The following is a 17,448-nucleotide window of genomic DNA, read 5'->3' on the forward strand; positions in this document are numbered from 1 at the left end:
TTCTTACAATGGTTGCTGGCAGTCCTGAAAGCGGCTTTAGTTTCCATACATCTATTACGTTGGAAGCAGTGGAAAAAGTGATTTGTGTGCAATGGCAACAGCACATTCTGGAGAGAACCACGGCTGGCTGTTAGATTTTTGCTGGAATTTTTTTGAGGGTATGAAACGGTCTATACCTACAATTAACGATTCAGTCAGGTCTGATACTATAGAGGACACATCCTTTTAAACATGGAATGCAGAGGTAGATCTGATATAAATGTACAGAAGCTATTCCAGTCGGCCTTAGTGTATCGATATACTGTACGATGGAGAGGTACGTCTGGGGACTTATTACATTTCATTTTTATCTTAATTGATACAAAGAGTGGTCAGAAAATCCAAGAGGAGACAGAACAGAATCTGAACATAGTTCAGGGCAAGTTGTGAGAAAAAGGTCTAGTAGACTCGCATACTGCCCGTCATTGTCAGGCACATGGGTGGATTTGTGAACAATCTGAGTGAGGTCATAAGCAATGGAGAAATCATGACAGAATCTCCCCTCATCATCAGTCTTGTTTGAGTGGGTCAACCATTCCACGTTGTGAACATTGAAGTCTCCACATACGTGAATGTTAGCTGAAGGATAAGCAGATAGAACTTGGTAAATTTTCTCAGATATGCTTTTAAAGATAGTAACTCTGCTGTTGTGGGGGCGATAGAGAGTAAATATAAATGCAGTAGTGTGAGCTAATGCAACCCAGAAGTACATATAGGGTAAGTTAGGATCTTCTCTGGAGATGTCCCTACCACATGGAAAGCCATCTTTAATATAGGCACATATTCCATGCCCATGGCGATCTTGGGGGTCAAATTTAGAAGTTAAGTTAGAGTATCCTTTAATTGGGAACTCTTCTAGGGAAATAGCCTGTCCAATGCCAGTTTCGCTTAAAAATAAAAGGTCTGGTTTAGTCTCCTGCAATTGGGTTTCAACCTCTGGAAGGTTAGAACATAGATCCCTGATGTTGAAAAAGAAGACATGGTAGTAGGGGTCTACGTTGGAAGTTGGAGAACCGGGTTTAATCGTGTATTCTTTCTTGAAGCTTGTCATGATGGAATTTTGGAATTTGTGGACTAGATCGTCAGATTTGCTTAGAGCAGGACAGAGAGGGGAAATGAAGAGAGAAAAAGAAACAAAGAATTTTTTTCTTTTTTTTTTTCTTTCTTTTTTTTGTAGAACATGATAAGGTAAAGCCGTAACAATTACCTACTAATATGGTATCGAGAGACCCCACCAGAAGCTACTGCATGGTCCAGAATCCATTCACCGAATGGCAATATAGCAGCCCCAGTACTTTGCATCTGCTGGATAAGACAGCCTCCTTAGTGGTTTACCAAGGTTCAGGTCCCTGACTACCAGGCGGATAACGTCAGCCCAGATAAAATGTTTACCTTCAGCACCCTTACTAGTGACATGCCTAGAAGGATAGACATAGAAACAGAAAATTTCCGCCATCTCTGCCAACTGTTCGTGCAAAATACTGCCAAACTAGAAAACAGCTTTTTCTTCACCCTTTGTCAGAAAAATCACTCATTAAAAAATGAGGACTGAGGGACAAATAAGGAGAAGCGAGAGTAACGGGAGCTGCCGATAACACATCTACAATGCATTTTCTACTCTCTACTATCGTTTTGTATAAACCTTGTTTACATATTACGATCTACTTATTAATTTTGCTTAACATGTTATTTCTTAAGAAGGAACTATAATTAAATGGCTAATTTAAAGCATATTAATTAAAATTTATCTCCATCCCATACTTATGTCAATAATTTAAATTTAAAATTTATCTTTTAATTCTTATCATTATCTAAGTATTTTATTTTAATTTAAATTGTAACATTCTGTAAATTTTTCCCTTTTTAAAATTTATTTTAATCGGGTTTTAGGCATGATAACAGGAATTTATTTCTATGGAAACAGCTTTGTATAACATCTAACGTTTTGTTTAACATTTTCTCTTTAGAATTCACTATGTGGTATGTTTCAAGTAACATCTTTTTGATTTACTCTGTTTATACTTTCTAACTTTATCTACTATTCAAATTCTTTTTTATTCTTACATAGTTTCCTTACCCAATCACCTAATGCAGTTGTATTCCTCTTCTTAGTTTTAATAATTATTTTTGTTCTATCCTTATTTCTATCATTATGCTTATCCATATTTCGTTCATTCTCTGTTCCAATTTTAAATGATGCAACATTGTTTCAGTATCTGTCCTTAAAAAAACATTCAGTTCCCCCTAGGTATATCTTTTTACTATTATTCACTTCACATTTGTATACAATTTTAGAAATTAAGCAATTGCCCTCCAATGGACATTCGTTAGGTATTTTACAATGACATTTTCTCTCCAAATTTAGTTCACTTGATTCAATCCTATTATTATTCACTATTTTGTTTATTTTACCATTTTAAAACCCCATTACAGTAGAACCCCAGGATATGGTGGCCCTAGGATACGTTGCTATTTTTTTTTTTTTCAGGTTACGATATGGAATATGATGTTTCTCCAACCCCGCCTTATGGTGTTATTTATAATGTTATTTGATTGTATACTGTACTGTATTTTGTTACTAATTTTTGATATGTACTGTATAAAACTTTGCTTAGGCCCACTATACGGCAATTTCACCTTACGATCCCAACCCTGGAATGGATTAATGCCATATTTTGGGGTTCTACTGTATAGTATTACCTAGATTGCCAGCAGTTGAGAATGGAAGTTTAACTGTGTTCTTATTAATTATTTTACTTAATATATTTTCTGGGGGAAAATTATTTTGTAAAACTCTTTAGGGATATTATTTTGTATATGTTCACTGAAAGGAGGGTTAAACCATACTTGTTTTTGCGTCTATTTTTCGTTTTCTTATTATTATTATTATTATTATTATTATTATTATTATTATTATTATTATTATTATATGCTTCTTCATTATTTTCAATTTCATTTTTTTTTAAATTTTTATACCTATTTTGGAATATTTTTAAATGATATAATATTTAAAATTGCCCAAATGCTTACGAAACAATTGTAACGCATATGAAAATACACAATATGATGTTCTCATTTTATATTTTGTTGTCTTTATGTTTGCAAAAATATATGCATGCTCGATTATGAAAATTGATGATTATGAAGCTTAAATGATTGAGTCATTTAATTTTGACTTTGATTTTATTCGTATATGTCATATACTACCTGAATATATCAAAATTTTGGTTACAAAAATATTAAGTGTGTGTGTGTGTGTGTGTGTGTGTGTGTGTGTGTGTGTGTGTGTGTGTGTGTGTGTGTGTGTGTGTGTTAAAAGATGGAATCACCCGATTGTCGAAGACAAGATTCAAGTAAGCAAGGGCGGTCCACATAGTTTTATAATGATATAGATATCAATTATCTTAGTAAATTCACATCGCTTCCAGTAAAAAAAAAAAAAATAATAATAATAAAATGTTGTATGGTGACTGGGCCTCTTATAGGGATGACCATGACAGATTCTTACTGAGATTCTTTGACGTATCTAAAAAAAAAAAAAATGCATCTATTTAATCTGAGTGTTGAGTGCTGAAAATATTTTTGTTTATAAACTTAGGTCTCGTAATCTTTAATAGAAACGTGTGGATGCATAAAAAAAATTTCTACTACCTTCTCCTCACCTCCATCTTTGTCTAAATTCACCGTCGCTTTCCAAACTTACGTTGCCATGGAATTACTGTTGTACCTTCAGTAAACAATTTACCTGTTACAATTTAGCTTTATATTTGAAACGTGCAAAACCAGATCAAGTCCTTCGTTCATTGTTAAAAAGACTGCAATTACCCAACCCCAACACCCACCGCTACCACCAACAACCTCCTACGTTGACCCTTATCCAACGCCTACTCTCACTCTTCTCGCTACTAACCTACCTGCCTACCTGCAAGGACAGGTTTTCTCCTTGTCTACTAATGTCAGGTCAACTTACAAGTGGACTGAGTCATTACTTCTCTCTTTCTGATCGACTACATCTCCCACCCCCCACCCACTTTAAGTCGAATGCTTTGATAGAAATTAAATGATGTGAGAAGTTATAATTTATTTTGTTAAGATGGAGTCGACAAATCGATTTCTTTTTAATGTGTTTTTAAACAAAAACAACAGTACTTACTTAAATGTCATGTCGAAAAAAGGAAAATATCCAAAAATTACAAAAATTCATCGAGTAGAAAATTATTTATAGTTAAAAGTAATTTTTATAGAAATTTTTGGGAAATAGCATTTTTCCTAAATGTGAACACCTTGTAGATCGCGAATACAGGGACATACTTATTTCCCTTTTCGCCACTTTAATGGCTGACGTATTGTTTTTATCATAGCGATAGTTTTTTTTTTTTTTTTTTTTTTTACTGAAAACCCAATAGCAGTTGTACTCAATGAATTTTCGTATGTTTTGGATATATTACTATTTTCGACATGTCAATTAAATAAGTAATGTTGTTTTTGCTTAAAACCACATACTTAAAAAATCGATCTGCCGACTCTATCTTAACAAGCACCTTTATTTTCTAAACCTAAACAGTTACTCAAAAAGAATAGATTTGTTTTTGTTTCATTCCGAATCTTATCAAGCATAATTAGTGTGTAGTACCTGTGCAGTGTGCAAATACTCATGTGATATATTAGTTTTTGTGCATTACTTTATTTTGTTTTTAATTCCCCCATCTCTTCGTTTTTCTCTATGTGTTCTTTTATTTGTGTGTGTGTGTGTGTGTGTGTGTGTGTGTGTGTGTGTGTGTGTGCGTGTGTGAGCTTTCTTTCTGCGGTGGAACATTTTTTTTTGTTGTTGTTTTTAGTTTATTCCCTTATTCCTTCCCCCCCCCCATTTATTTTTCTTTTTCATTTCATCTCCCATTTCTTTTTCTTTTTTTCATTGTCTCTTTCCTTCTTTCTTTTTCTTTTCTTCTATGTTTTTTTTTTCTTTCACTTATTATTTATTTTTGTCTATTCTTTTCTTTTTCTTTCTTTCTTTTTACTCTTTGGTTTTCCGTGAAATGTGTCCCCATCTCCCCAAAACAAAATAATTACAACGTTAAAAAAGAAATAAATAAATAACCGTGGGTAGTTAGGGTGGGGGTGAGGTAAATAATGTGTCCCAACAATTTCTAATGTCAGTTGACTTTTCATTCAATTGCATACCCTGTGTTATTTAGCTTATCAATACGTGGTTTCAGAACTTTAGTCACACATTGAGCCATGGCATTTTTGCTCTCGGCACTAAAATCAACAGAGTCCATAATGGCCTTTTTCCTTGTTTTTTTTTTTTTGTTTTTTTGTTTGTTTTTTTTTACATAGGCATCACCACATTATCAAGGCCAAGAGGCCACTCAAGGATAAGGGTTAAAGAGTGTACAGTAGAAATTGGACATTATAGTAATCATTAGTAATGAAAATTTGGTAAAGTTGATAACTTATATGGAACGGCTCATCAAGAACTTATTTACGTTAGACTTGAAGACAACCATATTGTAGTCAGCCGGAAAGCAAGAAAACGGAAGACAATTCCACAGGCGTGCAGTTCTAAGAAAAAAGCTTTGTTCATGGAATCTACGTTTAGGTTTAGGCACAGATAAAGAGTGGGGGGAATTATTGATAGTGTTTACAGCTAGTCTAGTGTTTCTTGTGAAAGTTAGGCGAGGGGGGACCATAGATTGAAGCTCATTCGAACACTTTCCATGAAAATAACGATACATCAGAGACAAACTCGCAACATCTCTTCTGTGAGATAAAGGTTGTAAGGAAGAGAAAAGGACATCTCCTACGAGGCTACGAAGTCTATTTTGAACTCTATCAAGGCAGGCCAAGTCCTTTCTAGCAGCTGTTGCTGGTTCTATGCAGTTCCAAGAGGGTGGACTGGTGGATATATTATACATATTCCCCAGTCGTACAAAATAGGAAAAATTAATTGTTTTGAGGAAGAAACGAACAACATTTTAAATTGAATTAAACGAACTAGAATTTATTTCATGAAGAAACAAATGAAAGAAAACGGTACAGCACATGTTTAGTTTGGTGTGGGTCTCTCGCTGTTAACTGGTAAGAAGGAGAGTCTATTGTTGTAGAGAAAGAGAGAGAGTGAGAAAGTCAGTCCTGGCCATGGAGATAGAAAGTGTGTAAGGTGTACCTACTATCTGTTGGCTCTTGCCCCACAAATAGTAGCAGGTGATGTGAGGCGCGCGAGCGTGTGGCCCACAGGGAGCGGTTGGTCCGTCGACCACCCAGGTCGGGAGCTGAATCGAAAAGGCAGGAACAGCTCAGGTCTCTTGCTTTTGTAGTTGTTTCCGGTGGTCTTTTGCGCATGTGTGGATTTCCTTTAAAGGGAAGTGACGTTGCCCATGTGTGCGTATGTGTGCGTACATGTGTGTACGTGCATACATATGTTTGTGTGCGTGTATGTGTATGACAAGAAACGTGGTTTGAAATGTGAATGCATGTTTTTGTGTGAGACTAGAAAAGGCTCGCACAAGGCCCACTCTCTCAAGATTTACTTTCTCTCTTTGAGTAGAGGTTACTTTATTGCGAAGTTTTGAAAAACCATCACACTAGGTGAAGTGCACTATTGCTTGGCTAGCCCTGTTGGCATTCCCTTGTTGCGAGGCTAATAACTATGTTACCCTGCAAACTGAAGAAAAATAAAAAGTGAGTTAAACACAACCAAAGCAAAGATGACCAAGGCAGATGTTAAATTTAATTAGAATTTGTTTTCTTGAAATAGAAAATAAATAGGAAAATTATCTTCTGCAGAAACGGGACGTATTCGTTGAAATCAGGTTTTTCAGCATGGCTAGTAGTGGTAGGTCTTTGTAGGCCCAGCGTCTGCAAGCAGGTTGCATCTGGCTGGTTGGTAATTGAGGTACTGGCTGGGAGTCGGTCGGAAGCTGGGAAGTTTTCCTTTAGAAAGGCTGGCGCCTGCACGTGTAAGGCTGCCTAAGAACTGAGTTGTCTTGAAAATGGGCGGTTGGTAAGGTGTCTTTAAAATGCATTGTTGGTGCGGGCAATGAGTAGCGGGCGTAGCAGATATGCTGATAATATCAGTGCATGTATCATTGCTGCCTGTAGAATCATCTGTTGAAGCGGTCGTACGAGCAAACAAGGAGCTGCTGTGTTTGCTGATTCTGAGATGCCCACTGACGAGATGGAGAAATCATTGCTCTTTTTATAACGATTTCGACCTGGAAATTGGGCTCCAAATTCAACTCAGAAAATATGCTTTTTTGTGCATTTTGATTGGCTAGAAAGTTGATAGCCTCTGTCACGTGGGGTGTCTTCACCTACATCTGCTGAAGAATGGGTTTGGTCAGGTCAGGGGGGTGGAGTCAGTGATATTTGCTCTCTAAATACAGTATTTCAAAAGACTATTGGCAAATGTAAAAGCTCGCGACCAAAGCAGAATGCGAAAATTCCATATCGACATTAAAAATGGTTTTATATTGTTTTTCTTATAAGAATTATTTTGATGTAAAATCCAGTTAATATTGCACATGTTGTTGTAATATTTTTGATATAATATAAGGCTAGATATTTACTTGCTGTCCACATCTACAAAAGGTGACACAAGGTCAGAAAGTGGGAATAACCAGCCAGCGCTCCTAAAAAAATGCCTAGGCATCTCTATTGGCACTCCCTGGCAGAAGCGCCTCAGGCAACAGGCGATAAACTTGTCCCACCCGAAAGCCAGGTGGTAAGGCCTGGGAGGGTGGACCTCCTCCAGGCGGTGTACATCAGTCCAACAGATTGTCAAGAACTGATTCTTACTTGTACTTTCTACCCAGTCTCTAAGCAGCCGAAGCAGCAAGGAGACTCATCCTCATAATTCAAAGAATAATATGAGGGTAGTTATTTATTTGCTACCCACCACAGCAAAATGTGGCACAAGGTCGGAAGGTGGAGAACAGGCGAGCTCCTTCAAAGACGGGGCACTCTTGCCTCAACAAAAATTGCCTGGGCACCCCTGTCGGCATTCCCTGATAGGGGCACCTTAGGCGACAAGCAATTAACTTGCTCCACCGGAAAGCCCGGTGGCAAGGCCTGGGAGGGTGGACCTCCGAGGTAGTACCCAAGCGGTGTACCTCAGCCCGACAGGTGAGGGGCCGGGAACCAGACCCTCACCTGTCGGGCTGAGTGTCAAGAACGGATCCTTGACGAGTACGACTACCCTGTCTCCCTGCAGCTGAAGCCACTAGGAGACACATCCCATCATCCAGGAGGATAATGAATAAAGAATAATATGAGGGTATGATTAAACAAAATTGGAAGGTTCTATTTATAGAAACTGGCGATAGGAATTAGCCGATCAAATGGAGCCACGTTCTGCTAGTAATCAATCAGAAAGCGAAGCACCATAAAAATATTGAATCTTTCAGAATTCTCACTTAATTTTTTGTGTCTTTGTCTGTAAACTTTTTAAGTTCAGAAGTTATATAGATCAGCTATCCACTGAACACACTTCTGAAATTAAACATGGCTCTGAATTCAAAACATAAACTAGAGAAAACCACACTTGGAATGTGTCAACATTATCTGAATACGCAAAATCAAAACAAAATGGCGACCAGATTTGACCTGATGTCATATGATTTGTTGATTCAGATAATGTTGACACACTTCAAGTGTTCTTTTCTCAAGTTTACATGCGTAATACTAAATAGATTGTGAATGGAAATGATCTAATCATTTAATAATATTTAACAAAAACAACAACGCAAAAAATATTTTTAATGTCTATACAGAATTTTTCTCAAATTCTGCTCTGGCCGTGATCGTTAACATGTGCCAGACTATGTTGCATTATTGATTTCAATAAGAACGAGCCATTTTGATGATAATATCGGTGTGATAGATGAAAACAAGCTTTGCATTAATTTTAGATATAAATAGGTAAGAAGAATGTTTGGCAGATCGAACACAGATACTACACGCTAGTCCTTGATAGTAATAACAAATAAAAAAAACAATATCGGTAAAAGAGAAACAGTCTACTTAATGACTTTCGGTTTTGAAATTGGAAATAGGCGAACAGTGTTTATCAAAAAATATTACTCATTATATTTTAGATCGAATGTTTTTGTTTGTTTTATTTTGGGGGGGGGTGAGTTATAATTTGTTTTTACCATTTTTTTAAGAAAGAAAATCAAGTTTTATGATTGGAAATTTTTTCTTATTACAAAATAATAGTGGATCTTGGGTTTACTTTCAGAAACCTTGTCCTTTAGTCCTCACATTCCATGCGTGATGTTTCTGACACGGGGAAAGAATTGCTGTTTTCTGGGTCGGAATCTATCCATCTAACACTTATTGTTGGCTAATTTTTTACCTTGAAGTGGTATTTTTATTTATTTTTAGCTCCTTACATCAAGTGGCTTCATGCCTTGTCTAGAGCAATTTCCATTAAAAAAAGAACTAACTTTTTATGATTGGAATATTTTTCTTTTTGGTTGGAAAATATATTTAAATACAAAATGATTCAAAAAGAATTACCACAATTCATGATCAAATGTTGCCTACGTACATGTATGAATCAGAATGAGGGAGTGGTGGGTGTTTCAAAAATTAGATTTCCCAGTTTTCTATGATTATCACCTGACTTACGTGTCTGACAGCGACAGCAAAAAAAAAAAAAAAAAAAAAAAAAAAGGAAAAAATGGCGACCCGTCAACAGAAGGCTTTTTAAGTTCAAGAATTTGCAAAAACTAAATCAGTGATTACAGTGCAATGTGCATTCAGAGTGAAATTCAATTGCGATGCTCCGTCTCCCAAGAACATCTGAAGGTAGGTTAAGTAGTTTAAAGAGAGCGGGTGTCTGTGTAAAGGTAAAAGTCCTGGGCGACCGCAAACTTCAGAGGAAAATGTAGAGAGAATTCGTGCTGTGTTTATTTGGAGCCCAAGGAAATCCACATGCTGTCCAAATTGTGAGTTGGCAATTTCTCAACCCACAATATCGTGTGTGCTCAAAAAAACAGTTGCAATTGAAACCGTTAAGACTGCAGTTTCTTCAGCCGTTTAGAAACAATGACTACCTGTGACAAATGGAATTTTGCACAAATGATGGAGGACAACAAAAACTTCAGTTCACTGTTAATTTTCAGAGATGAAGCCATTTTTCATTTAAATGGCAAAATCAACCAACACAATGGGCAAATTTGGGGAACTGTAAATTATCACAAAATTATTCAATATGAAAGACATTCCCCTAAAGTAAACGTTTTCTGTGCTGTATCTTGCAACAAGGTTTATGGCCCCTTTTTTTTTCTTTTCTTTTTTTCTCGTGGGTAAACTCTGTTACAGGACAAGGCTATAAGGATATGATACGAAACTGGCTCTTCCCATTTATGGAAGCTGATTCAAATGGATTCATTTTTCAACAAGATGGGACACCTACTTACTGGAGATTATCTGTTAGAGCATTTTTAAATGAAAAACTGCCTCAGCGATGGATTGGTCGGATAGAGTCCGAATAGATTACTTTTTTTGGTACTCATGCAGAGAGTGATTCGTGCTGAAATAATAACGTTATTATTTAAAAAGCCATTCTTAACATGGGGAGGGTGTTTTGTACCTATTCTGTACTTTAACCTTATAATTGAATAAAAACACATATAATAAAACTTTAATTAAATGTGGAAATACGATTTAAAAAATAGCGCGGATCACTCTCTGCATTAGCACCCCCCCTTTTTTTTTTGCTTAGCTTCGTAGATCTCCTGACTTCAGTTTGTGATTTTTTTCTCTAGGGTTTTGCAAAGGATAAAGTCTTTGTTCCGCCATTACCAACTGACTTGGAAAACTTAAAACATCAAATAACAACAGCGATCAATTGAATTGATCCTGATGTGCTTCAACATGTTTGGGAAGAATTCTCATATCGTATTAATGTTGTTCATGCTGCATGGAGGGGGGGGGGGTATAGAGCACTTGTAACATGTGAAATAAAACTTCACTGTAAGTAGAATACTTGTATTATAAGCTTTATTTTATTTTTTTTTGCCATTTTTCCTTCGTAAAATATTTAATCATAATTTCTTTTTAAATCACCGTGTATTTAATTTACTGTTTTTATTGGAATGTTCTTGTTGCTAGAAAATACTTCATAAATAGTCTAATAGTTTTTTTTTTATAGTAAGTTTACAAAATATAAATATGTAGTGGACTGGTGGTTATATTATATATATCCCCCAGTCGTACAAAATAGGAAAAATGAATTGAATTGAAAAAGAAACGAACAACACGTTTATTGAAATAAACGAACTAAAATTTATTTCATGAAGAAACAAATGAAAGAAAAGGGTACAGCACGTGTTTAGTTTTGGCGTGCATCTCTCGCTGTAAACTGGTGAGAAGGAAAGTCTATTGTTGTAGAGAGAGAGAGAGAGAGAGAGAGAGAGAGAGAGAGAGAAAGTCAATCCAGGCCATGGAGAGAGACAGCGTGTAAGGTGTATGTACTGTCTGTTGGCTCTTGCCCCACACATAGTAGCAGGGAGCGCACGCCCTGAAAGGGAACGGTTGGTCCGTCGACCGCTTAGGTCGGGAGCTGAATCAAAAAGGAGGAAACAGCTCAGGTCTCTTGCTTTTGTAGTTGTTTCCGGCGTCCTTTGCGCATATGTGGATTTCCTTTAAAGGGGAAGTGACATTGCCCATGTGTGCGTACATGGCTGTGTATGTGTGCGTACATGTGTGTACAGTCGCGTGTGTGTGTATGCACGTGAACATGAATATATGTAGGTGTGTGTACATGCGCATGTATGTTTGTGACAAGAAACGTGGTTTGAAATGTGAACGCGTGTTTTGTGTGAGACTAGAAAAGCTCGCACAATACTCCCATATGCAGTGTATATTTTATTTATCTATTTTTTTAAATAAGTAATGTTTTGGGCAATTGACTTTTCGTCCTGTTTTTTTTTTTTTTTTTTTTTTTTTTGCTGTTGGTGTGATTGTTTCAAAAAAAGTATTTACTTATGCGTGGAAAAGGCGTTTACTTTTTTTTTTAGGCTGACGTTTGTTTTTTTTGTGCTGACATGTGCAACGAGTTGCTTGGACAGTGAAGTGAATTGTTCGTTTGGAAGGAAAATTTTTGTTTGTGTTAACATGGTGTGTGTAGTTGCCAGTGTCTTCGCAAGTGAATCTGCAGTAGTGTGTGTACATTGCTTGTACGGGCGCTAGTTGTGCATTCGCTCGTGTTGAACGGTGAGTGTCCAGCTGCCGGCTGTCAACGAAACTTCCAGTTGTGAGTTTATCATTATGTGTTAATAGGGATGTCCTGTTATTGTAACTTTGTTGTTGCCTATCCTGTGCGGGAGAGAATGTGTATAGGCCTATGTGATTTTGCTCTTCGCGTTTGTTGCAGGGTAATGTCAGGAAACTGTGAAAAATGTTTGTCAAGCTCAATTGTTTTTTTTAATTCGGTATGAAGTTGACAGCTCCGTACTTATTTTTCTGCTGAGTCTGACGAGGGGTTTTGTCATTGTAGTTTGTCTGCTGCTGGAGAAATTCTCTTTTTCCTCGTCATCTGTATACCCAACATTGCTTGTGTTTAGTCAAATAACGGGGTGATGTGCCAGTTGTTGTCTGTTGGCTCTTGCCCCACACATAGTAGCAGGTGACGCGAGGCGCGCAGGCACGTGCCCAGCAGGTCGTGAGTCGAATCGAAAAGGAGGAAACAGCTCAGGTCTCTTGCTTTTGTAGTTGTTTCCAGCGTCCTTTGCGCGTGTGTGGATTTCCTTTAAAGGGGAAGTGACGTTGCCCATGTGTGCGTACGTGTGCGCGTATGTGTACATACATGTGTGTGTATGTTAGCATGTGTGTGTATGCACATGAATATGAGTGTATGTACGTGAACGTGAATATATGTAGGTGTGTGTATGTGCGCACGTATGTTTGTGTGCGCGTATGTGTATGTTAAGAAACGTGGTTTGAAATGTAAACGCGTGTTTTCTGTGAGACTAGAAAAGCTCGCACAAATATATGAAACATGATAACAGTAATGTATCCAATATGAAATATTTCTGAAGAAATTGTCTTTTACTCGATGGCATCAAAGAAATTCCTGTAGATGACTGGAAGATTTCTGAAAATGTTGCAAATACATTGTAACTCGGATGTAAGAGACCCAAATATAAGAATATCTCTGGTCCCAAATTAGAGCCTGTGTTAATGTACAGGGTAACCCGGATATAAGGAACCTGTATGTAAGATAGTTGTAACCCCGGAATAGGAAGTCTCTTATATCAGGATTACACTGTATAATTATGCCAATCCACCAAACTACGCCATGTTAGGCCAGTCTCTCTGGAAACGTGCATTTGAGGACCTAAGGTTCACCAATTGATAATCTCTAGAATTTGGGCTAGAGTTAAACTTGAACCGTTAAAAAAAAGAGGACACAAGTAAAATTCCGTCAAAATTGAAGCATTTGAAAATGATGAGACTATTTTTTGATAAACACGGCTTGTCAATTTCTTATTTAAAAACTCAGAAGTCGTCATCAAGTAAACCTTTTCACTTTTACCTAAATCGCTTGATCATCTAAATTTCTCCGAAGGAGGTTTTTTTTTTTCACAGGGATCACCACCTATCAAGGCCCGGAGGCCACTCGAGGATAAGGGTTAATGGGTATACATTAGTCAATGTGATTATAACATAGTAAACATAAGAACATAAGTAGTGAGAATTTTGTAAATTGGATTACTTAGGGGGACAGTTCATCAAGAACTTGTTTATATTGGACTTGAAGATAATCAGATTGTAGTCGGCTAGAAAGCAGGCAATCGGGAAAGAGTTCTATAGGCGACAGTGAAATTGGCATTCTGCATTTTAGGTTTTCAGGACAATTTTTTCTTGTTATTTTTTGAAGAGTTACACTCGAGACAAGGGACGATAAGCATAAAATTTATTGCAATTTTGCAAAACTTTATTACATGCTGAGTCGGACATGTTGGGTCACATGACGTAAGCAAAAGGGGGAATAACTCAGTTGAAAGCAGACATCGCTATTATATATTCAGAAAACAAAAAATATATGTAACATATATATCACGGAAACAAAAAGAAACAGCATATTTATCACGGAAAACACAACTCTGCTTTTATATCATATATACATAATTTGTAAGTTTAAAAAAAAAAAAAAAAATTTTAATATAAAATATAACTGATTAAATGTGTGAGAAATTTAAAACTTAATTACCTCTCCTGTTAATCCTTTAATTCAAATCGACAGATTTTGAAACTAAATCACTAGATTAAATGTCTTTTTTTTCATGAATAATTATTTTTCTACTTTATCGTTTTCCGTAATTTTTGGATATGTTACTATTTGCGACATGACAATTACATAGATCCCATTTTTTTTTACTTGAAATTTAACATTTTTCGTTATAATATAAAAGCACCTGTTAATGTATTGCAAGTTAAAGTTTTGCAAAATTTCAATAAATCTTGTAATTGTTGTTTCTTGTCTCAAATGGAATTCTTAAAAAATTGTCCCACGCAAAAATTGCCAGCATCAAGTCATTCCGAAAAGTTTTTCCAGTTAAAAACCAAAAATTCAAAAGTGCCGTGAGATTTCCACTTGAAATTTTCCCTTCCTGTTGATGGACGGAAAGTGAAGAATCATCATAACATACAAGATGAATGACGGACAGGAAACTTTAGCTGAGTCATCTTGGGATTATTTAGAACAGCGATTGACAATTGAAAACTAATCCTTTGTATGAAACGGTGTCTGTGCTTTGCCTCTACCCCCCCCCTCCTCCGCGGGATAGGTGGAGAGGGTCTCAAAGCACGTACATTGTTTCATACAATGGTTGGTTGCAGCTGTGATGACTAGCCTCTCTGCCCCCACCCCGGTCGTCTGCACACCATTATGTAGGACACCTGGAGAGAATAATACCTGAATGACTATCATGACTTGCTGTGTGCAGAGATCTAGTATGCTCTAGTGACGCCGGAGGGGGGGGGAGTCGAACTTCTGGTGCTATCAGATCAGACTGTCTGAAGATACTGGCTTCCTGACCTAAAGTGCACCAAACATTGATGTTATCGTTTTTATTTTCCTTTTTACTTTTTTTTTTTGAAAACTCAATCATGTTCTGCAAAGTTAAGAACAACGTTTTTTCTCTACAAAACAACCTAATCAAACTCTATGACTAAACATTTGAAGACTTGAAACATAAGAAGCTTTTCCAAAATTGCTGGATTCAGCATTAAATAACTCAAAAAAGGCTAATATATTTATTGTAAAACAAAACAACCAAACCAAACTAAACGTTTGCAGTATTTTTCTGGCATGTGTTCAAATGTAAAATAATTCATTATCTTTCAAAAAATAAGATAAAATGCAGTCACTTTTGGGCCAGTTTTATAAATCCCTTTGTAATTTAATTGAGAATTGAAACAAAAAATAACCATGCTCTTCGATGCCAGCAAGCAAATTCTCCTCATTTCCAAACAGTGTTTTTTTTTTTTATTAAACCCTAATTCCGATCACCATCATTTTGAGATTAGCATTTTCTCCTCTGTTATTCTTTTTCTTTCTTTATAATATTTCTTTTCTCTTTTCTTCTGAATCTCTCTTTTTTATTTATCTCAAACCATATTTCTCTTTAATTTTCTTTTTCCTTTTTCTTTCTTTATCTCTCTCTCCAACTCATTTTTCTCTTAAAGAAACTATTATCAGCTATGCCCTTCCATCTTTCAGTTTAATTCCCATCATTTACACGGTGGTCCGACACTTAAAATAAAACACCTGACCCAATGACAATATCTTCCAAGGCGGGCTTCTCGTTGCCAATGTCAACTTTACTTTGCTGAGAAATTTCTTTGCTGTCAATTTTATCGGCTAAAAAACATATTCCAGGGTTTTGGAGAAAGGAATTAATTTTTTAAACCTCGTGTCAAAACCCTATATAAGCCTTAGCCTGTAAGCAGGGTGAATTGGTGTTGCCCAGGCATGCCACATCATTGCATTATGATGTCAGTAGGTCATGTAACATTAGTGCAATGTCCTTCTATTTACCAAGGCCATGGGCAAACTCCTTGATTGTATGCCCCAAAGATTCTAGTATGAGATATGAGTAACAAAGATAATTAGATGTCCCTTCCAAATTGGGATTCCGAGGGGGAAGTACTACTCTGTCATTCCTAACTCCTATCAGTGTGTAGGACACCTGGAGAGAATAAAACCTGAAGGATATCAATGCTGTGATGACTGAATACCAGCGCTCTATTCAGCCTCAAATAAGCTTTGTGTTACAAAATAGTTCAGAATAGTTAACAGCTGAGAACTTGTCAACAAAAAAGAAAAAAACATCAAACAATTTATAGAAAACACAATAGAATTAAATTCTTTACCGACCTTTTAAACCGTGCAAACTGTAAGATTCTAGCTAAGAGTAAGACAGACAGACTCCACTTTTCCCACACTTTTGATGGCTTATGCCTAATTTGTTTAAATGTATGTCTTATACTTTTCACAAATAAATAATAGAAAGTGTATTATCTGTTCTAATAGTACGCCTTATCTTTTTTGTCCTCTCTCAGTGAATAAAAATCCTTCTAGACTGGGATAATTTTTATTTTTCCCCAATCCAGAGTGTCTCTTTTAAGGGAACTGGATTTCCCTCCCACATTAAAAACCAACCTTGTGTCTAACTCTAAAACATTTAATTTACTAACAAGTGACCACTTACATTATATTTCTCAAAAATCATTCGATTGGCTAAATTTAGCACTAAGTAGGTCGATGACACTTTTAACAAAAGACTTTTGTGTAAAACTTTGTCGAAATTATTAGTAAAAAAATATGGTACTTATTTTCCTAATGAGTCATCACTTATTAAGGCTAAACACCACTCAAGGATGAAGATTAATGTATTGGATGTGTAGATATGTCCTATTTGTAAAGGTCCTGGATATGACCTTAAACTATATCCGATGGTGAGGCCCCAGCTTGCGGGCTTTGGGGAGTGTGGAGCCACCCTTTAATTGCCATTGCTCCCAGGTCCTCTGACCCGGAATGGTAGTACCTGATAGGGTCCCAACTATGGGTTAAATAGAAATCAACTTGAAAAAACAAACAAATTTATTCTATTAAAGTTTTTCTTCAAAATCACTGGATTCGGCATTAAATAACCTGAAAAGGGTTGATATACTGTAAAACAAAAACAGCCAACCAACCTCTTCGTAGGAAGGAATGACAAAGAGTTGTATTGTATGAAAGAAAGAGTTGCTTGTCTTGCAGAGTATAGAGAAAAACGACTTGCCAAACTTTTACTGAATTTGAACTTGGTACATCCAGGTTTTCAGGCCGTGTTAACCACATAGCCACTATCTGGTCATGTTGAGCACGAAGAAAAACGGATTACCATCGTTTTG

At 36.4% G+C, this 17,448-nt stretch overlaps 1 protein-coding gene across 2 annotated transcripts in view; it reads left to right on the forward strand.

Annotated features, from left to right (window-relative positions):
• Window positions 1–17,448, forward strand: part of LOC145265465 (di-N-acetylchitobiase-like) — a 93,412-nt gene that overhangs the window by 24,891 nt on the left and 51,073 nt on the right. Inside the window, exon 1 of one of the 2 annotated variants that reach the window (XM_080121330.1) lies at window positions 9,739–9,849. The exons of the other annotated variant lie outside the window; for it this stretch is intronic. Coding sequence (XP_079977456.1) covers window positions 9,793–9,849 — 57 coding nt within the window. The 5' untranslated portion in view covers window positions 9,739–9,792. Of the gene's footprint in view, window positions 1–9,738; window positions 9,850–17,448 lie in introns of those variants that run through there. 2 annotated transcript variants of the gene reach the window in all.

This window comes from Euprymna scolopes, chromosome 40 (assembly GCF_053919585.1).
Source record: "Euprymna scolopes isolate OS-2025 chromosome 40, ASM5391958v1, whole genome shotgun sequence".
NCBI classification, from domain to species: Eukaryota; Metazoa; Mollusca; class Cephalopoda; order Sepiida; family Sepiolidae; genus Euprymna; species Euprymna scolopes.